The sequence below is a fragment of the Cylas formicarius genome, unplaced genomic scaffold (assembly GCF_029955315.1).
Source record: "Cylas formicarius isolate icCylForm1 unplaced genomic scaffold, icCylForm1.1 PGA_scaffold_7__23_contigs__length_41026272, whole genome shotgun sequence".
In the NCBI taxonomy this organism is placed as follows: Eukaryota; Metazoa; Arthropoda; class Insecta; order Coleoptera; family Brentidae; genus Cylas; species Cylas formicarius.
Window position 1 is genome coordinate 39889034 of NW_026844352.1, and position 21939 is coordinate 39910972.

The following is a 21939-nucleotide window of genomic DNA, read 5'->3' on the forward strand; positions in this document are numbered from 1 at the left end:
TTCCTCGTATAACTGATAAATTTTACGCCATATTATATCTTGATCACTTTCATCTACACTCGAGAAAATGTCAGCATCGGTTCTTTTTTTCCTCGCTGAAATGGGATTATTCACAATTTTCCATACCGTTGATGTTGGAATTTTCGTCAGTGTGGCCGTTTCTTCTAAATATGCTTGCTTGCTGGCACCACGTTCAATGAAAGTCAAATAAACATTGTTTGTAACTTCCTTAGTCTCAATAAAATAGTATTTTCTACATTTGGGCGGGAGCATCTCCCGAGATACACTAGACTCGCACATATTTACAAATTACAGTAAAAAAAAAATTGCAGAAACTATCAATCTGGTTTAATATGAGTGGTGACTAAAACAGAAGTATTACAAAAATATGCTTCATATACTCTATACAGAATACAGCTCAAGGACATGAGCTAATGGCCCTTCTAGACGACGGTAAGGGTTCTGCGTACTGTTGACTGCTTCTGAGGATATCCAACCCCGCTTTACTGTACGAATCGTTGTATTCTGTGGTGCCGGTTCGTTGAAAGAACCACCGATCGCTCAAGGTAGGAGCTAAAACACGCAAAACTGTAATCGTGGACCAGTGAAGGTTTGTAGACCAGACTACTTCTGGAGTAGGTGCTTTTTGGACAAACATCCACTAGCGCGGTCGGAATTTGGGTGTGCCTGAATCTAGTGGGATCCCTGTAGCCCATACCCAGGCCGATGGTCTCGCTCTTCACTGGAATACCCACTGGAGATTCTATTGCTGGCATCAGTTTTCTGTACTGAGCGACGTGGAGGCCTCTTTTAGCGTAATCGGTCTGGTAGATGGTTTTCATCTTTTCGTCCAAACTGTCGCAAGGATGTTCTAGAATATCGCTCACCAGCACCGCCATCTAGACACGAACGCGGTACTAAGAGCGTACTACGCCTGGTTGCTTAATGCGAAAGAGACGGTCTCTGTCGTATTGCGTACTGTATAATAGTAATTATATAAATAAATACATGTTAAATAAGTCGTCCAATGGTGTAATCGATGGTTTTACGGCGTACCACGTTTCTGTTATATTCTCCGTTTCAAACAAGATCGCCGCAAGTAGCGCAAATCAGCTTTGTATTTTCAAAAAGAAGGCGCTTCGCTTACTCTTGTCCTAGAGGGGCGCATTGTTTTTCTATCGTGCTCATGCGGACCACTATGGAACTTTCGCAAAATCGATGTCATTGTATTGTGAATACACCCTGTATAAAGTGTCCTTCAGATCTCGTCGAACTTCAAAGTTACGTAAATACTTCGGTAAATATTAAAATTTGTATGTAATAGACCTGACATTGTGTTCACAGAAAACCTACGCACACAGACTGATACCTGAACACATGGCCACATCACCATCCGGGCCAAAAATTATCGAGAGAAGTATAACGTCAAAACCAGATTTACCACTTGTCCAAAAATCTCTCAACATCTTCGGTCCGTCAAAGACAAAATTCCATTTGAGATGCCAGGAGTTTACAGCATTCCATGCGTATGAAGCAAAGAATACATTGAAGAGAACGGACGAAAAATATCAACTAGACTCGAAGAACACGAAAGAGCCTTACGACCAAGACAAATAAACTCATCAGCTGTTCTGCATGTAATCAGTTCTTCTACCAAATCCGAGAGTCTATAGAAATCTATGAACAACCTAACAATCTTAACCGCGACTCAGGTCTCTAACTGTCACCAATATGGAAGTCAGTCATCCGAGACGGTGTTTATGCCCCTCATTTAGCTCCGCCTCCCTCAAACAATATATAACAAGGTGCAGAGTAAAATACGAAAAAGTTTCAGTCAAGCTCTGAAGAAGCCAACAGGATGATTGGCGGAACGTCAGCAAGTTCGACTCAGCAAAAACCGACGCAGGAGGAATCCAGAAGTTCCTGAAGTTTTACGACAATCTCGATATCTGAGAGACCGTAATTGGGGGTCTTTTAATCATATAGGATTTCGTAAGCAGAACCACTCGACTGTAAACTTGGAGAAGACAGTGGGGTTGAGTTTGCTAGGCAAACTTTTACCATGTTAGTCATTCAGTTCTATTGGATTGGGATTAGACTTAAATCAGACCACAAGGTGTCTTGGTTCTTATATTGACGTCTCCCTAGCGATATTACTATATTTTCTTTGAGGAAACGGTGTTTATTCAGCAAAAGAGCCTGATTTGGTTCATTTTTAAACTCCCTCTGATGCAATCCCGTGAAGAAATATTGCAACACCATAAAAATTAAGATTAACTTAACAAACACGCTGATGTCCACAGTTTTGGTTGTTTTGGTAATTCGTTCCAATTCACATTTAAGCACAGGTGCTGTCGATCTGCCTGTCACTCTCGAGACCATTGACAATCGTCATAGATACAGTACCGCAATACCACAAAGGCCACAGTTTACAGAGCTCTCTCGCATCAAGAAACAAAGCGTAAGAAGGATTGCGAACTCTTTGCTTCAGCTTTGCCAGTTCTTCGTTCAGTTTGGTTTCTTTTTCGGCCAGTTTTTTATATCTGCCCATTTCCGGTTCGTACAGGTGGTAGTCGCAATGGCAGTACGGTTCGATCAGTTTGGCCACGTAGAAATTACTCGGTTTCGTTTTTATTGGAGGCTCAGCTGGTCTGAAAGGAGTATATCCAAAAACCAACCATTTTCTTAAAGCAGAATTTTACCAATGTATCAAACGCTGTCCTACCAAGTCAAGGACATAATTACTAACTCCACACTATTTAATGACAAAGACAAATAATTTTTAACAATTATGAACCCACAACCGCCGAAATTATATTCTTTAGTCAAATTACGTAAACACGATATGCCCATTAGACCAGTTGTGTATTATGTAACAGCTCCAGCAGTTAAACTCTCAACAAAATTGGTAAATATTTTAAAGTTCCACACAGATTTTAAACCAAAATTTGCAATAAAAAAATCTTTTGAATTAATCAACAAAATTAAAGATATCAAAATCCCTTCTAATGCAACACATACGATGTACAAAACTTATTTCCCAGAATTCCACCTATGGATGTGATAGATTTAATAGATTTCACCTTAACTCGGAAACAGGTTAACCCATTGGTGAAACAAGATTTATTAGATTGCTTAATAGTATCTTTAAACCAAAATTATTTTGAATTTAATGGACAGTTTTACAATTCCAGATAGCGCCGTCCAGTTTAGACAAGGATAAAATATTTTGAAAAGGTGACTGTAGGCAAAAATCCTAAGCACTTAAATACACGAGACATTTCCAGTTTCACCTATTTTTCAGTTGAAATGTCGAGAATTATGAAATAAAAGTCTCACTAATGAGGACAACCTATACTTTTGGCAAGTCTGTTCGTACAGCTCACAAGTTTTATAACGGTGAAGTTGGTAAAATTGTATTTGTCTAATTAATGAAACTATAAGGGTAAAAAACAATAAAAATCGCTTTTATCTTCAAAACATTACTTATATTAAATTAAAATTAAATGAAAATAACAATTTATCTAATTTAATTTAACTAAGTATTTCCTATTCCTTAGCCATATCTACCTATCTATTAATTTTTTCTCTGGTCCATAGAAGACTTTCTAGTTCTCCTTGTTTTGGTGAAGGTGTTTTGGAAAATTAAAAACAGGTTCAAAATACTTGGCATAAATTACAGCTGAGAATGTTCTATCTACTCTATCAACTGGGAATATTAAAAAATTTAGTACAAATTACAAGGTTGGGTTCTTCTAATTTTAGTATGCTGAGCAAGCAACAGACAAGTCTACATCAAAGTATTCTAAAACACTTTTTTATACATACTCAGCTGATTCTAGCTATCTGGTTCATGCTACCACCACGTCCCTCTCGAAATTCCAGGAATTAGTTACGAGATCTATGCCGAAAGTACTTACACTGGAACCAATGGCTTCGGGTACGGCCATTTGTGGCTATCCCTGTGCGTCGTTAAAAAGGTATTTTTGTCCATTTTGGGTTTTTAAGGTAGGTAGACCGCGACACTTGGTAATTTTGATCGAAAGTGGGGAGACCACGACACAGGAAAACTCAATTTTGAACAATATGTTTGACAATTTACGACGAATTTGTCTGGCAACAACTGACTGACATTGAAAACATTGAAAACGCAGAAGTTCTATGTATGGGCGAATGATCCTGGTAATCGTGCCCAACAGCTATCTGTGAAACGCAACATTGAATTGAATTGAAGTTCTATGTAAAAAAAAACTTCGGTACTCCTGGCCATAATACTATTACGCGAGGTTATTTATTATTTTTTATTGAGTATGCAAAAGAAATCGAGAAGAAATCGGTCAATAATCCATTCATTTAAAAAACAACGTTATGTGAATACACCTTTAAACGTTAATGATATTTTGTTTCTATGCCTTCTTAAAAAGGTTTAACAACCTATACGGACAGAGGTTAAGTACGTATATATTAACTACTATACCTGTTCAACAAAATCAACTTCGCGTTTTATTACACCTCTGCTCGTTCAGAAGAAATTAAATTTTCTTATTGTTAACTTTTGTCCATATTCAAAATGTAGAGTTATGCGAATCGGAAATTGTCATTTACTGCCGAACAGTCGGACAGGAGGACTGAAGCCAAAGAAAAGGGCGAGTACACTGGAAGTACTCTTTACATATGAGTCCAGAAATTGTTTATATGCACAGAAAGTATTTTTCATGGAGGCTCAACTAATGTCTGGCATGCACAGAATTGGTGGCTGCAAACCAGGCCAGGTTAACCTCTGCTTGGTTTGCAAGGGGCAATTTTATTTTTATGCCAGAATATTTATAGAATACTGGCATGCCTACAGGAAGTGTTGACTTAGATCCGATAAAGCATATGAAAACCTCGGGGAAGTACGCCTCGTTTATTAATTATCCTTATAAATTTATCATTGGGTCATGTAAATATTAAGGTGACAACTTTGTTGACGGATTCGTCGTAACTGTCGATTTCGCTCCGGACGCAAATGTCAGCTCGGGAGTAGCCCTCTCCGTACAGGTCATAAGAGGAGTCCCGTACCTCCAACCTTACCCTGTGCCCGAAATGCCTGTTTAGCTCCGGGATGCAGACTTCGGTGCCGTAAGGCACCCCCAGTTTTTCATCCATACTCAAAGTGACGTAATCGGCTCTGTCGTCCAAATAGTCCTGCAATATTTTTCGTTAGTTTATATAATACGCTGAGTTCGCCATTAGTTATAGAGATTCCGCAAATACGGTAAAATACACTCAAATTGAACAAGCTAACCTGCAAATTGCAACATTTCTTTAAAAGACGATCTCCACGCACTTAACTCGTTCTTCTATTGAATATTTAAATAACGCTCAAAAAAAGGCACATCTAAACAGAGAGCTGTCGAATCGAATGTGATGTTGGGCGTTGAAAATAGTAAAGTCTTATTGGTGAAAAGTTTGATTTGCATTCAGCGATGGGCGAGTGTCCATACTACATTGCCCAATAAAATCAAGGAAAAAAAGAAGAAGCATTCTCTCCCATCATTTTCTTACGTTAGTTTTAAAAGTTCTTGTATTATCGGCATATTTGTAGATGAAAACGCGGCCCATTACAAATAAAAATACTGCTATTGGATAATATAGTGACTCTTCTACGATAAAAAATTAATACAGATGGGAATGATTTTTCGCATTACGTTACCGCCCAACTGAGTGAGTTGGGATATTGTCGTGATTTTTGTGGCTATTGTCACAGAATGCAAACGGTCTGTGCCAATGTTTTCATTTGCGGTGCTCGGTGTAATTTTTCGTGTTTTTGTGTCGAAAATCCATCCTCTGGAAAAGTTGTAGTGTTTGCAGTGCATAGAAAAAGTTACCTGTAAAGTACGAAGTTTTTTGCCGCGTTTATCTTGATATCCGTATTCCTTGTCCTGATCAGCGTAGTCGGGATAGTAAGCGGTCAGCGTGACATTTGAAAATGTCTTTCCAGAGCACTCTATTTCGAAATCTGGCAAAGAGAACAGCCTTTTTATCATCCTGTAGACCAGTGTTACTTGGTCTCGAGATAAGAATATAATAGACTTAAATATTTAAAGAGAAAAAAAATTAATTGCAAACCGGGTTTGAACCCGAGACCACCCAAGTTGTAACCGACATCTCATCCATGGATCTAAGAAGCATCGTTTTACTTTTTGATTTAATAGGTATATAAGTTGCCTATCCCCGGTATTATTCTTTTAACCAGAAATATCAGGGTTTCGCACAAATTTCAATGTGCAAATAGTTGCAGCCCTGTTGACCATCCACGCAACCGCAAAACCCAAATAGGGAAAATATTTTGTTTGGTATTGTTTTGAAAGGATAAAATTAAAAAAAAAGCAAATAGTGTGTTTTTATAATAACAATACATACGTAATATTTTATTGCGCTGTACATTTTCGTTTCAAAAGATAAAAAATTGCAAGATGATATATAATGGTTGGTTTTTATAAGAAACTACCATTTATTTTAAACGAGGAATAACCTTAAGTTTCACGCATTTGTTTGGAAATTTCTTGTTTATACGGGATGATTGACGCTATCGGTAGGGAATGTTTGCGTCCAAATACAAGGTACGGAAAGTGTGATTTAGTACCTAATAGTGACTTTTGTTTGTCAAGGTTAAAAATTTGGCTAGGTTGGTAATGTTTTACGAAAATGACACACGTTATTGGTTGTACATATAAAAGAGAAAGAAGTAAAAAAGTAAAATGGTTGGTCTTTTTCAACGCAAGGTTCTGAAACAGTTTGACTTGGGACGCGTAAAATTTTAATAATAATTTTAAATTTAATATACTAACTATTTAAAAAAATCTAGGTCAATCCGAACGAACAAGAAATTAGGACATAACCTATATTTTAGAATATCTGTCAATCGTACTATTGATAATTTCTCGCGACTCACTGGTTTCCGTTTGTTTTTAAATGAAAGCGCTTACCTTCGTCGTATATCGCGTGTGTCGTTAGGCAAAACAAACCCAGCAGAAACACCTGACACGGCTTGGTGAGGTCCATATCAACAATAAACTACCGACCATAACAACAGGCTTGCAAAATGTTTAGTTGATAGAAAAACTGTCGAGTGTTCGCTTTCGAAATAAACTTCGCGATTACGGGGTGCGATCGGTAAATAAATAAAGTAAATAAATAGATGTTTATTTACTAATTTCTAATAAATAAATTAAAAGTCTACAAAAAATAATTCTCGCAAATGATCGTACCTTTGTATTTGTATAATTATATACATCATTGTTTCCCACGTTCAAATAAAACAATAAAAGGAAAATGGCGTTGTATTTCGCAACCACTCGTGGTCATCTAATAGTAAAAGAAAAATGTATTCTATAAACATTATGTTTTGATTTTACCTTTCTCTGCGTTTTATTAAATAAAAATTCGTTTTTTACTAAAAATTTTATAACAAATAATGACAATAATAAATAATTTATGATTTTTAAGCACTTAAATATTAATGGCTACAAAAGTATCTAGCGCCTTTGGGTTTACGTTGCCCCCCTATTCACCACAGCCAGAGATAAATTCTGACAGTTGACAGACGGCGACCCTAGAATAAATAAAGCGTTTCGATTCCTCCCAGCTTCCGAACTGCAACGATATTTCATTTCCAATAGTAAGAAGTTTTTAAAATTATTTGCTTTATTATTACTATTATTTATTATTTTAAAATTATCAATATTATTATCGACTCCGTTTTCTAATTCGCAAGAAAAAATTTATCTTTTTTGGGATAGGGGGCGTGTGTGTCGTAATCTCGTGCGTCAGCAGTTTTGCACGTGATCTTCTCTCTTCGTAGTTTCTTTTCACGTTGTAGTTTGTGCCGTCTATTTCTCTTTTCTTCGCGTAATATAAACTTAAATCTGGCAATGCGCCCTGAAGCGACGCACTGGTCCTGCAAAAGCAAAAAATATAATAATTGACCAATTACCTATAACTAAATTTGGTGCTCAAGCTTAACATTGGTAACAATGTTACACCATCTTACTCAGTTCTATGGTCTGTTGCTGTTGGTGTTTTTATTGCTTTGGTTTCCAGCTTGAATATTTTAAGCATAAATTTTAGAATATCAATTTACTTAGGGATTGAAAAGAAGGGGGAAATCTTCGCTAGAATCCTTAACATACTTTGCATGTGATGGAAAAAAGTTAATTTCTGATGTAATGATTGTGGGAATATTGAAAATTTGTTTTCTATAAATATGAGGTAAACAACAGGTAATGATAAACCTTTGCTCTTGCAGACGATTTTTGATGAGATTTGTGGATCATTTTATTCTTATTTATTCAAATGTTTTATGAACGTGGTTGTAGGTTGGTGTAACATTCCATTTTGGAAAATAATTTTGTAGTTGTATTTTCATTAAAAAGTCATTCATATGAGCACCTTATAAGCAGTATAAAATACTATACCTTTGAAGATTGTGTCTTTTTGAATCTGTATTGAAGACCTCGTCCTTCGAGTGAACACTGTCAAAGCCAAAAGGCTTGGGAAAGGGGTATTTGCCGAATCTAGCTTCTTTATTGTGAACAAAAGGCACCGAATTCGATTTGTGGACTTGGTTTTCGGTAGTCCACCGAACGGGCGCATACAAGACAGGACTATGGGCACTGTGCAAGTAAATTTCGTAAGCTGGCAGCCTGATGACTTGCATGACGTTAGCGTTTCCTTTATCAAAGGTACTCAGTGCGTTTTGCCAATTGTCCGTGGCGATTTTGGAATAGTTTCCGCAGTTTTTGGTGGCAAACGCGTGACGTCTAAAATCCGGAAAGTGTCGATTGGAGACTACTCGCTTGATGGCGCTTTCGCCGGAGTGAAGTTGAGGTTTTTTAACCCGCTGGCTTTGCAAAGGCGATTTTACGTGGTAGCATTCTATTTTGTCGTTGCGAATCATGGTCAACGTAATCTGAAACAAAAATACTCGTAACGTTGTTTGAAATTTTTCAAAGAAACTTCCACAGGCTACTGTAATACTTTTGACAGAACTTCTGGATTCCTCCTGCGTCAGTTTTTGCTGAGTCGAACTTGCTGACGTTTCGCCAATCATCCTGTTGACTTCTTCAGAGCTTGATTGAAACTGACCCCCATTTTACTCTGTATGGTCTATTCATAGATATAAGAAAGTGACGAATCGGTTTTGAATGGGATTATCCAAGGGTGGTCATTAACATACAATGCAACCAGATTATTACCTAAAGTTTCGGAATTTAAATTCCGTAATAGAAAATAATTTTATACCTACCTGTGTTTAATATTCTTTGGTTTGGTATACTACTTAGTTTAAGTTTATTAGTAATCATTATTATTTCGTGTGTAATACAGCGTGTGTTGAATCGTGTGCGAATTAAGCAAAATATGTGCGTGTCTAGTATTTCTCAGGAGATGCTCCTGCCCAAATGTAGAAAACACTATTCTATTGAGACTAAAGAAGTTATAAAGAATGTTTATTTGACTATCATTGAACGTGGTGCCAGCAAGCAAGCATCTTTAGAAGGAACGGCCACATTGAGCAAAAATTTCAACATCAACATAGAAAATTGTGAATAATCGAGGAAAAAAGGAAGCGATGCTGACATTTTCTCGAGTGTAGATGAAAGTGATCAAGATATAATACGGCGTAAAATTTCCCAGTTATACGAGCAACAAAGCGTGCCCACATTAGATATCTTAATTAGGAGGCTTGAAAAAGGTGAAACCGGTGTTAAATGTGGCAGAACTACCTTATGGAAGTGTATTCAACACATGGGTTTTAGATTTTTAAAAAATGACAAAAGGCAATGGAATCTTTTAAAATTCGGAAATGGCGATTGGAATATCTAGAAAAAATTAGGATCTACAGAGAACAACAAAGGCCAATTATTTACTTGGACGAAACCTGGTTCGACACTTATGATTCCCCGGAAAACGGTTGGGTTGACTCAACTGAAAGTGTAAAACAAACGGGCCATCAAAAAGAGGTAAAAGCATGCTGGCTCCAAAGATGGTAAATATTAAAGATTCTTCTCTGGATTACCATGAAGACACCATCGCTGATTTATTTGAAAGTTGGTTTAGAAACAAACTAGTTCCAAACATTCCTCCTCGTAGCGTAATTGTAATTGACAATGCAAGTTATCACGGTAGACAGTTGACTAAAACCCCTTCCTCATGTGACACAAAAGCAACGATCCAAAACTACATGTATAATAACGACATTTATTTTCACGAAGATTATACCAAAAAGCAATTAATTGAGGTTCTACAAAGCTTGAACCTACAAAAGGAATACGTCTGTGATAATTATGCAAAAAATCTAGGGCGTACAGTTTTAAGGCTTCCACCTTACCACTGTATATTTAATCCCATTGAACATGTTTGGCACCAACTGAAATCTGCCATTTGTCGTAACAATGTTTTTCCCCGTGTTAACTCCAATGTCCTCAAACTTATAGAAACCGCAGTTTTTAATATCTCTCCACAAAGTTGGGCCAATTATTGCAAATAATATAGAACAAATAATAATTAGAACAGGCGATGATAGCGATAATGATACTGATATATTATGTGAATAATTTTAAGTAATTTAAGTAGGTAATCAAAATAATTTGTAATTATATTTTAGATTTAAACATAAATGCATACATAAATAAATAAATATTGTTTAGTATCTTTCCTAACAATACCCCAAATAGTTAAATTCTAAGCAAAGTACGGACCTGGTCGGTCATATTTCATTCTTAATTCGTATCAGTTAATAACTTCCTTATATCTATGAACAGACTTTACATTATAATTGAAATACAAATATTCATCAAAAGAATAAAAATGCTGGCCTATAATTTGGACCCTAAGCGGCAGTAGGTAATAACCGCATTGTCCCGACCTCTGATTTGATGGTTATGCAATTCCTTATAAGTGGTAAATAGATGCGGATTTTTCTTTATAAATAATTTTCTAAGAGAGCAATGTAAGAATTTGCAAGTCTTTGTAATCGGAACAAACGGTGAGTGCTAGCAGCTTGGCCCCATATTAAGATCGCATATAGGAGGTGTGAATGAAAAAGTGCAAAATGTGCACACCAAGAGACATTTTCTGTCAAGCGTCGAAGCAATTACAAATTTCTGGTCAGTTTCTGAGCAACGAAATCTATATGGGAGACCCTCTGAAGTTTTGGGTCAACATAGACGCCAAGAAGTCTGATATTTATTTCATTAAAATTAACTGTACTTAAATTTGGCATGGAAAAAAACACTCCCTCTGTTTTTATCATTATTTAAAAGTAATTTATTTGCACTAAACCAGTATTCAGCCTTTTCCTGTGCGATCATGGAACTCGCCAAACAAATGTATGATTCACACAACACTTACGAAAATTCTTATCTAAACAATCCAATCCTCTATGATATGGAACCGATTTCCATATTAAAAATTATGTCCAGTACTTTCCCTAAGCTACGTCCAAAATTTTAACTTCCTACTGGCTCCAGTGTCGTAGCAATAAAAATTTTAAAATTTCACTGTTGGTGCTACTTTTTAAAGGAGCCGGCAACGTCGCAGCGTTGAAAATATTTTAGATCGATGGTCATAGATGCAATACTGAACCGATGGAAGACCACTAACCAAGTTTTACGGTTCTCCCGCATCAAGAAACCGAACTTAATGACGTGAGGTTTCAAGGTCAAGTTAAATGTCACACTCACCGTTGACAACACCAGAGCACTGCAAATTCTACTTAGACTCAGCATACTCTCCCGCCGAGCATCAAATACTTCGCGCTCTTGCAACTAGTCTGTTTTTATAGGAAAACTTTCACAAATCCGCCTTTTAAAAGTTCCTAACCAAATAGTTTTGTAGGTGCATTTTGATTAGTTTCGAATTGTACATAGAGAAGCGATAACGATCTGATCTTAAATCCGCGCCGGTATCACATTTAATTGCCGCTAGGTCATAAATAAATATTATATTATCTAATTACCGTGCGTTTAATTGCAATTAAAATGGTAATGAATCACTAACCTCCCGTCGATCTTGTTAGTAAAAAATAGAACACCCGGTCGATCAAAATGTCATACGCGTGACGGACCGAGCGAAAGTGTTGCTTGGTTTATAATTTATGGCCCGAGCCTTCATCACCACCAACAAAGACCACTATCGATGGAACCTCCAAAAGCCAACACAGCCGTAAGAGTTAAAAAAATTAAACGTAAACGTCTACGTTGCACACAACCGTTGCAGAATTAATCCGGATAAGTCGAACTTTGCAGACTACAATGGCGATCTCTGGCTTTTGGACGACAAAAAATTAGACGAGGTAAAATTCATAAGAAAGTACCGTTTTACGTAGAGTTTAAGTGATATTGCCAGATGTTTGTGGAGTCATCTAGCGGCACTGCAGAAACTAATTATCCTTGTTCGTATTTTTGTTATGTTTATGCCGAAGCCGCTAGAGGGTGCGACGTGATGTCGATTTATTCTGTGAATATTTTTAACAGTATTTTTAACTTAACAAAATTGTTACCGGTTTAATGCAGTTCAGAGAATCAACCGGCAAAATACATATTGTTTTGTCGGTTGTACGGGGGATTGCAATATCCTTGAAGTATATTCTGTGGACCAAGATGTGTAAATTGTAGGCCAATTTGGAAATAGCCAAAACAACGGTGCACGACCTTTATTTAAAACGCATGAGAACGAATTACCAAATCAGCTTTGGTCGGAAAACCGGTGAGTACAAGAATTTTCTATGATTTTGCCGTGACACGTTTTAAACCGTAGGTTCAGCTGATAAAGAAGAAGTCGCACAAGATTTAGAAAACCAATTGTTGCTATCCTGCACGGAGTTGTACGCCAGAAGAGCAAAAAAAGTACTGCCGCCGCTTGCGGGCTCAAGGCGAAGTCGGTATCGATAAATACAAAATTGCGAAAACGTCTAATGTCTTATTTTACAGTTCACGGCTACATCAAAGCGTCACTCATGCACACTCCATTAACCGTTTACCAAAATGTTTTCGGAAGAGTCGCCTGCGATATTCTTAAATCGGCCGACCGAAAACAATAAGACATTTCGAAAATAAAGGATTCTCTCTGTCGATGTGGTCTGTGATGCGTTTAAATTTGTGTCCACGAATTTTAATGAATAAATATATAAATATAAAATATTTTTGACACCTGACGTTTGACACCGGGTGGGGCTTGGAGTGACCTTTTTGCAGTAGTTTCGGTTCAAATGTAAAATCAAAATATAATAACAGTACAAAAAATCCATTTCTTGCATAAAATGTTAATGAGTCTGGTTAGTCTGGTTCGAAAATTAAAAACTATTATGAAACACGTCAATTAACAATTTATTTAAATGTGACCTAAATTATCCCTAAACAAACAAGCTCATTTCTCTCGTTTCTAGTATTGAGATTCTCGCTTTTCCTTATACACCCACAGGTTATTACATGTGCGGTGAAAACATTCTTGTTTTGTATCAAAATTGAAAACAACCTTTAAAAACAAAATTCCACCAAAATAATTAAGGCCATTCTAAACAAAAACATTGAATCGTGCCTACCGTAAAAAAAAATCTTGTTAAAAATACATGCATCGTTCAAAATTAATGCTCAAATTAAAATATGGAGACACAAAGAGGTTGTTAAATTTTAAAAATAGCGTTAATGAACAGATTAGCCTATAGATTTGCCTAGTCCAGTAAATTTATATAGCAAGAAGAGTATTCCAAGTCACAGACTGGTCAGGTGTTAAACCTGCCAACTCGACTTGAGGTTGTGGATTCGATTCCCACCGGGAGCATTGGGTGTTGTGTGCGTGAAAAAAAATGGGAGTATAAATAAAAAAAAAGTCACAGACCATTTCTTCTTCAAACATCGTTTCACGATCAATTAGGCCAATTACGGTGGTCATTCGCCCATTGCAGTGCTTCGTAGCTTACAAGATTCGATACTATGGTATTGTCAAATAAATATAACTTGGTGGGTTTGTTTATTTGTTTCGGATTGTGATCCGTCCACACAAGTTTAATGGAAGTCGTATACATTCATTGTCTATGAACAGCGAAGAGCAAGTTAATTAAAATGGCTAATCTACAGGAAGTTCCCACCGACGACCTGCTCTCGTTCCAGGATTATCCCACAGTACATACTATCAGTGATACAACCACTCCCGTACCAATTTCTCAAATAGACGTGGCAGGTAATCTGAAGCCGACCCAAGAAAACATGCAGCAATTTTCAAATATCAGTCACAGCCATGCGGACGGTCCTATGGAACAGAAGGCAGAAGGTAATTGTATTGGGTGACTCGAGGTAGTGGGTTACAGGGTAGGTTTGGTTGTAGAAATTCCAGAGACGGTCTCTTTTTGGAATATGCGATATTACCAGAAGTTCTTCGATGTGGACACCAGCGACGTATTGGAGCGCATACTGGCGTCCATCACACCCAAATGGGACAACTCTTTAAAGCATCACTTGAGAACAAAACCCGATTTGTACGGTCCGTTTTGGATATCTGTCACTCTAATATTTACGTTAGCGATCAGCGGGAACGTGGTCAGCTATTTGCACCACCGCGGTCCCAATTTCCATTGGAAATACAACTTTCACTTAGTATCCTACGCTGCAACCACCATCTGCTTGTACGTGACAGTGATCCCGTCGACCCTCTGGGGTTTATTGAAATATACCACCGAGGTTGTCGATATCGAGGGTTTGGGGGACACGGTGACGCCCGGCATGTTGGAACTTATTTGTATATACGGATACTCCCTGTTTATATTCGTTCCCGCCAGTGTTCTGTGGTCGATCCAGATAGACTTGTTGCAGTGGCTGGTGGCCTTAATCGCAGCCTTTATTTCCGGTTCGGTGTTGCTGTTAACTCTGATGCCGGCTTTGAGACTGTCGAAACGTAAATTTTTGCTAGTGTTGGGTATAATAGCTTGCCACGTGGCTCTGACCGCTGGATTTATGTTGTACTTTTTCCACGATGGAAATTCTAGGGCGCCGGTACCCGATAGGCCCGCTCCCATAGAAGCGGCCCCCATAAAGCAGAACGTTACTACTGTTAATGGTGTTGCTGTGTAAAATTGTTTAATAAATCTTTTATTTTAATAATGCCGTACATTTAATAACTCCCTTGGGCCCTATGCAAAAATGGCCGAAGCTGGAACGATAAAATTCAAAGTGTGGGGCTTTCTCAACATGCTGAATTCAGAAATGCTGACATCAATCATGTCTGATTAAATTGCAAGTCACATTAGCTAAACCTTACTTATTCAGAAAAAAACAGCGAATTCCGCTGCGCCCACTAGATGGCGCAAATTCAAACATTTTTAAATGTTTCTCCAAAATTTCACATCGATTGATGCCATTATTTAATCAGCATTCAAATTGGCAAAGGAAATGCTTCGAACCGCATATCGATAACTTCACGTGTTCAAGAGTTATTGCCAAAAGAGCCTTTATTAACATTTAAAATAACGTAACACATTGTTATGCATATTTCCACATTTACATTGCGTCAAATAAAAATTTGTCTATTTTCCGACGCTTCCGTCATATTCTCACAGCCCACTGAATGTGAAAATGTATAAAACAATTTTTTAGTTTTAGGATGTAATGGGAGATTGCAGTATAAGTTGAGTTTCTCTCTGGAGCCGAGGAATGCTCACTAGCTTGATTTTACAGGCGAGAAAACAAGAATAAAATACCCTCAGTGTGTGTTTTTAATTTTGAAGAAAGCGGATTTGGGGGCTAGTCGAGGCCGTCAGACAAAAGAAGGCAGTAAATGTTTGACTGAAGTTGATTGTTGCCAAGCTGTATCTCTTCTTACTCTCCCATATACGTATTTTTCAATAATGGTATTAAAACGTCTATACTCTCTCCTCTCTGAATGGATTAACAGAAACAATTATTGTTGAAATATTGTTTCATTTTTATTGGCGTCATCTAGCGGGAGCATCGAGAACCAGCTTGTTACATGTATTTTTTTCTGAATAAGCAAGGTTTCTCTTTATCGTAGAGTTTTAATTTGTTCAAATACACTGAGTTAAACTAATGTTATGGGCCGATAAAATAGCCACTTTCATCAATATCAAGATTATGGTGTGATTTAGGAAAATGCATTTTTTATCGGACTTTAACGCCCCGTAGCGGCATAGATATAAACTGAAAAATTATTGTCACTATCTCTTCAATCACTTGAGTTTTGTGGTTTGTTTTTTTTTCGATTTAGAAATTGAATTTCGTTCGTAATTCAATTTTTTTGGGTGCATGGCGTATCATGGTCAATCAATAACAAACAGCGGAATTATTGCTTAATTGGTTCGTGATGGGATTATTTCAATTCAATTCAATGATGCGTTTCACAGATAGCTGTTGGGCACGACTACCAGGATCATTCGCCCAAATGGGATTATTTAAAAAAAAGTCGTTACCCCTCTTCGTTTATTTTTTTTTGGTATCTTACGTTCTTTCTATTAGCCGAATCGACTGGGAGAGAGACGGTGGCCGTTTCTTTTTCAGCAATTATGCATGTCCAATAGTCGACGGGCCAACCATCGAAGGGCACTAGCCCATTCCCAGTACGTCAAATACTTGTTTCTGAATAGACAACAATGCCAAATCAGATGGTTATAAAAATATGGGGTATTCATTTGAAAAAATTGACGTTTTGTTTTTTTATAATTTAATTTTTATTAAACAATGAAAGTTCCGTTGGAAAAATTGTAATTATGAATTGTAAAAAACGGTTAAATTTAAAAATGCAATAATATACAGGATGTTTATTATTAATTAGAAAAAAACTGGTATTAAGCCCAGACGATCGGAACACCCGGTATATATGACAAATTAAAAAATCTAAATGAAACTAGGAATCTTTTTTAGTAACTTTTTTTCTATCGTTCAGAGTTTCTGAGTTAAAGGGATGGGAACATTTATTTTGAACGCCCTGAACGTCGTAGGATTTACTTTTACTATATTTTATTTACACATCGTAAGTGCTAATAACGCGTATTAAAAAACTTTTTACAATCTTTAGAGCCTAAAGATAATAGAATCTTAATTAAAGAGTATATCATTACGAAAATCTTTTCCCGCACGAACGTTAACAACACCTCGAAATATTCTTCACAAATACAGTTAACACGGATATCGAACATAATAGATCTCTCGGAGACAGTAAATCAACAAAAGTATGTATATACAAGGTTAAATATCAACAGTTGAGCCCAAGTCCGAATGGAACAACTAAATCTTCTTTATGGTCCACTTTTATGTCACTAATAGTCGTCGCGGCGGCTACAACCGAAGAAGTGATCTGAAAACGGTCATAAATTTACCAAATAACCCACCTCATCGATCAACCTACCAAAGTTATATCGTCCAGCCCCAACAAATCCGCCGATAGCACTAGTTCAGGGTTCGCGATGTCTTGCAGAACGGCGATTTTCGGTTTGTTAGTAAACTTCGTCCTGTTTCCCGACAGGACCTGCTGCACCCTGACCTTGTACATTTTAATCCTCTCCAGGTACTCGTGTTGCTGCAAGTTATGCGAGTCGATGGCCGCTACGTCTATCACGTTCCTGAAAGCAAACACGGTGAAACGACTTAAGATGGTCGAAAACGTTAACGTTACGTGGCCGCCTCCTGCAGTATCCTGTTTAAAGCCGATTGTTCGTCAGTCTTCTTCGGTAGGGCGTTACTGTTGCCGCTAATAACATCCTCACTGCAATTATGGAATGTACTCCATTGTTAATTTGATGCAATATGTTTTAACGGTACCTGTTCACCCTTTGAAGGTTGGTGTTGTTAGAAACGGGATCTACTAATAAATGAGTCCTTTCGTGTGGGTCGCCTTGCTACAACCAACAAAGACCTATATAACATAAGGAAATAAAAACAAAAACTCTACCTGCGAGGAACTATCGTCTTTACAGAATAAACTATAACAGCATCCCATTATTCCACTAGCTTTTAATCAAAACAAGTCCCTATTGTACGACTTCAGGCAACCGAAACATTTGAAAAACGTTTTATAAAATCTCCCATCTATAAATTGAATGACAAATTGAAAGTGGGAGCATAGCAGTTGCGTTGGTAACAACAATCTCAGAATGACGAACCCTGTCCTAATTGCGAACGACTGCTGCTCAGAATAGGGAATGGAATTGTCAAATTGTTGTTTCTGTCCGTGAAAAAAAAATTGATCGGAATCCACAAATCGATAATACGCAATACAAACAATCAATGTATTTTACAATAAAATAACAAAAAATAATTTTACCTATAGATAAAGGTAGAGGAAGTAAAGCAGGGTGTGCTTTACTTCAATCTGTCATTCAAGACAGACAACGTTATGCTTCTGACGAATCCAATGCAATGAATACCAAAAAAGCGGCAGCGGACCGATTGAAATTCGGACCCTATTTGACGACGTACAACAAAGACTTCGTGAAATTCAAATCGACAGGGTGACATATTCACGCTCTTATATAAGGAAAGTAATTTTATTATTAATCCAAGTGGATTTGCAGTAACACGAGCAACAAATACTTGGCGAAGCAAGAATTTAAAGATCCGGTCTGTGAAGGTTTCAAAAATTGTCTCCACCTGAATGATGCCGATGATTTTTTGGAAAAGGTATGCTCTGTTACTTAACACGAGAGAGTTCTAAATCATTATAAAAAATCCGGGAAATAACCCTGACTTACGGGAAATAAAATTTTAAAATACACAAAGAATATGATGGCGTTAATCAACGATCCCTGTCAATGTTACTGACATTTTATTATCATCTCCCATCGAGAAACGGTTAAACTTAAGTTTATGTATTTGTTACATACAGTTAAATAGTCAATTATCATTTCCTAGATAGGCAGCAATACTAATATACTTTTTATAAACACATTGTTTTTGTCGTATAATATATGCTTTTGTTGTGATTAAAAAACCATTGTCATTAAAAAACGGGCAGTTTTTTTATCCCTAATTTCTTTGCCAGGGTAAAAGTATCTCGCTAATGCCATCTTTGAAAATTAGATAAAATAGAAAAATAAAACGATGTGAATTTTATTATTGCATACTTTCTACAATTTCTGGGTTAAATGCTCTCCTTCATTGCTTACGTAAACTGTCGCGTTGCGAAGAAACGAAACATAACTTCAAATTCTGTGTAATACAGATGACAAGCGCAAACGCGAAGGTCGCTCGGCTTTATTTCGACGAGTCCTTGGATCACATAATAATTAAGGGAGATCGCCTTTTGAACGGAAAATCGCTCTACCAGGTCGACTATTGCGACATAGGTTACGTATCTTTGATCCTTTTAAATTTGTTGCAAACTGAGCGTTTCATTTGTAGAAGCCGACGTAAAAAGAAAACTTCTCCAAACCGATAAGGAAAAAATCGCTTTGCCGGAAGGTTGGGAAATCCCGTTAACCACGCAGAAGTACGATTATCGGTCGCCGTTTTGGAGCGAACCGACCATTTCGCGATCTGCGGGTATAAGACACCCTGACAATCTTGGGCAAAACGGTAAGCGTAAAACTTTAAGCAATACGTCGGTTCGATATCTATAATTTTTTTTATTAAAATTAGATTTTTGTACCATCTCGTTAAGTGCGTTCGAACTTATAAACCACCCAAATAGTTTCGCTTTAATTTTATAGATGGCGCTTTAAAATAATTTAATTTTGCCTAAGTTCCACTCAAAATTTTTACCGTTGAAACAGATTTTTGCGTAAATCACAATAATCGTGGTTGGTTTTCTTATAGTTCAGGTAAGTAAATTAATTCAAAAACATTTTATAACCTTGTTTTATTTTGTTTGTAAATACGAAATATAAAATTGCCCGCTAAAACAGATAGATTAAGTTTAGTTAAGTCGGTGTGAATATTAGGCTTAATGGTGATATTGTCAAGAATCAAGAAGGTCAAGAAATACTAAGCAAAGTTTGACGACAAAGGCACCGTTTTAGATTAATGATTTCAGGCCTATTAATGTTTCTGAAAAATATTGCATCCAATTTAAGCGAAAATGAAGATTTTGCTACCGAACTCGTAGGTCTGGATAATGGCGAGAATTACACCCTAAAAACTTTAAGCAATGCTTTTGAAAAAAATAACTACAAAGACACCGTTACAAAAAAGGATCGAGGAAAAAAAGACAAATGATACTTTAGAAATAAACGATTGCCGGTGAAGCAATGAAAAACGAATTGATGACTGGGAATACAAAGTTAACAAAAAGGAAAGACAAGAAGGAGCGTCCAAAAGAATAATAAATTTATTGTCTTGCCAAAAAGGTAGATTTTGTAAAATCTTTTTTCTTTTATTACTTAATAAATAACATTTTACGGCATCTATTTTCTCTTTCCTAAGAAACATAAACAAAGTGTAACAAGTGGATGAATGCAACGTAAAAGGTATTTATTATTTCTAGTAACCGTGCGTTCAGTGGTTTAAGTAGACATAGCATAATATACGGGAGGGGGTTTGAATTGGAAAAAAATGGGAAACTGATGATGTGCGAAGTGTGGCAGCTTTGTATGATTTTTAAATTTAAAAGTGCAAATTTTCAAAAATAAATAAACGACAAAGGCATCTTTTTCTTATACGCAAAGAGAATTGGATAAATTGGCTTAAATAATGAAGATGAAAATCAAAAAATCCGAAACGTTTTGTTTAAGCTATAGATATTTGAATACTTCCTTCTAAATCAGCATAGTGATACAGGGTATTCCATTTAAAATTTCTTCTAGTTCATAAGATCAGTGCTTCATAACTAGTATCTACCATAAATTTTAAATAAAGCTGCTTCGCTGTAGTTTTATACTCTCTCAACTCGGTTAGTGCGGTCTGATTTGCTGGTCAGCTGTAATTGATATAGATAAAAAGGGCTCCAAAATTTATGTACACCTTAAGCTTGATCACTTATCAGATAGTCTTGAAAAATTCTGGTTGGCTAAATTTCACTCAAAGCTGTCAGTTCTTGCTAAATATACTCACAAGCTAATTGTGCCTGCTATCGGCCATGGCTTTAGTTGAGAGATCTTTCAGTTACAAGTATTATAACAACATCCTGTGGGCAGAACAATGAAACTGGAGAAAAAGTAACAATCTATTAGAAATCCGTTACGCACCTGTTCATAAATTTAATTCTCTTCTTATTTAGATATATTGGCCAAGAGTGCTAAGATCATTCCGCGACTTATAACAACAGTTCAACATTTTCTTTATATCTTGAAGCGTCCCTTAATTCAAAGCTACTGGACGAATCTATCAACAAACTAATGGAAAATTCTTCTTTCTTCGAAACATTTAACCGATTGCAAAAAACGGGGCCATCCCGCCTCCAACCGGCGTAGAACACAAAAAACGCTCACTAAACACTTAGAACACCAAATCCACACAATGGAACCAATTGCAATGCTCTCAACAGAATCCCGAATGTAAGATTATGTGGTCATTTCATTTCGCCGACCACAGTCTATAAATAGCTACTCCTTGACAAGTATATATTCCAACGAAAAGAAATGGGCAATTTTAGAGCAGAAGGTTTTATTATTGTGTGTGTAAAACCTATACTGGATGTGGGATTTTTTTGTTTGATCATGGCGGTAATTACATTATTCACTGCCGTTTTTGACGGTATAATTTAATGTTTTTTGACTTTTGTTTCCTGTTGGTATTACTGAGTTTGCACGTGGTTCGCTCGCTGTCACTACAAAATCCCATGACCAACCGTTTTTTTTTTTAGAGAAAATTAATAAAATCTTGAACGTGAAAACCGGAGACACCGAGTACAACAGCACCGTCGGCCAACTAGGAGCCTTCGTTGTCGCCGAACAAATGCACGGCGAGATCGTCCATCCGTTAAATATAAACCAAACCAAATAAAAAAAAAAACTTT

General features: G+C 36.8%; 6 protein-coding genes across 12 annotated transcripts; 3 read left to right on the forward strand and 3 right to left on the reverse strand.

Annotated features, from left to right (window-relative positions):
* Positions 1-360: 360 nt before the first annotated feature.
* On the reverse strand, positions 361-4244 carry LOC132705404 (uncharacterized). Its single transcript, XM_060675981.1, has 4 exons — positions 3921-4244; positions 2480-2651; positions 629-899; positions 361-573 (listed from the first exon to the last, which is right to left on the reverse strand). Exons 1-4 carry the CDS (start codon positions 3992-3994, stop codon positions 419-421), a joined length of 672 nt encoding a protein of 223 aa, XP_060531964.1. The 5' UTR covers positions 3995-4244; the 3' UTR covers positions 361-418.
* Positions 4245-4893: 649 nt separating this feature from the next.
* On the reverse strand, positions 4894-12180 carry LOC132705425 (uncharacterized). 6 transcript variants are annotated; one of them, XM_060676011.1, is made up of 5 exons: positions 9007-12028; positions 8460-8953; positions 6972-7942; positions 5871-6001; positions 4894-5187 (listed from the first exon to the last, which is right to left on the reverse strand). In XM_060676011.1, the coding sequence occupies exons 3-5, from the start codon at positions 7045-7047 to the stop codon at positions 4939-4941; spliced, it is 456 nt and encodes a 151-aa protein (XP_060531994.1). In that variant the 5' UTR covers positions 7048-7942; positions 8460-8953; positions 9007-12028; the 3' UTR covers positions 4894-4938. The 6 variants fall into 6 exon arrangements, with proteins under 6 accessions (XP_060531994.1, XP_060531993.1, XP_060531991.1 ...); XM_060676010.1 differs by lacking the exons at positions 4894-5187; positions 5871-6001 and having other exon boundaries at positions 7074-7942; positions 9007-9150; positions 11727-12029; XM_060676008.1 differs by lacking the exons at positions 4894-5187; positions 5871-6001; positions 9007-12028 and adding an exon at positions 12043-12180 and having other exon boundaries at positions 7074-7942.
* On the forward strand, positions 12078-13194 carry LOC132705426 (uncharacterized). Its single transcript, XM_060676012.1, has 5 exons — positions 12078-12207; positions 12262-12337; positions 12660-12750; positions 12802-12921; positions 12975-13194. Exons 1-5 carry the CDS (start codon positions 12140-12142, stop codon positions 13082-13084), a joined length of 465 nt encoding a protein of 154 aa, XP_060531995.1. The 5' UTR covers positions 12078-12139; the 3' UTR covers positions 13085-13194.
* A 796-nt stretch (positions 13195-13990) lies between these two features.
* Positions 13991-15134, forward strand: LOC132704884 (protein YIPF1). Of its 2 annotated transcripts, XM_060675192.1 has the most exons (3): positions 13991-14095; positions 14154-14313; positions 14368-15134. In XM_060675192.1, exons 1-3 carry the CDS (start codon positions 14078-14080, stop codon positions 15108-15110), a joined length of 921 nt encoding a protein of 306 aa, XP_060531175.1. In that variant the 5' UTR covers positions 13991-14077; the 3' UTR covers positions 15111-15134. The 2 variants fall into 2 exon arrangements, with proteins under 2 accessions (XP_060531175.1, XP_060531174.1); XM_060675191.1 differs by having other exon boundaries at positions 13991-14313.
* Positions 15135-16901: 1767 nt separating this feature from the next.
* LOC132705456 (ragulator complex protein LAMTOR1) lies at positions 16902-18118 on the reverse strand. Its single transcript, XM_060676042.1, has 5 exons — positions 17941-18118; positions 17811-17887; positions 17665-17754; positions 17398-17611; positions 16902-17346 (listed from the first exon to the last, which is right to left on the reverse strand). The coding sequence occupies exons 1-5, from the start codon at positions 17986-17988 to the stop codon at positions 17245-17247; spliced, it is 531 nt and encodes a 176-aa protein (XP_060532025.1). The 5' UTR covers positions 17989-18118; the 3' UTR covers positions 16902-17244.
* Positions 18119-18339: 221 nt separating this feature from the next.
* On the forward strand, positions 18340-21926 carry LOC132705455 (uncharacterized). Its single transcript, XM_060676041.1, has 5 exons — positions 18340-18499; positions 18563-18668; positions 19210-19333; positions 19389-19562; positions 21787-21926. Exons 1-5 carry the CDS (start codon positions 18408-18410, stop codon positions 21924-21926), a joined length of 636 nt encoding a protein of 211 aa, XP_060532024.1. The 5' UTR covers positions 18340-18407.
* The last annotated feature ends 13 nt before the right edge of the window (positions 21927-21939 follow it).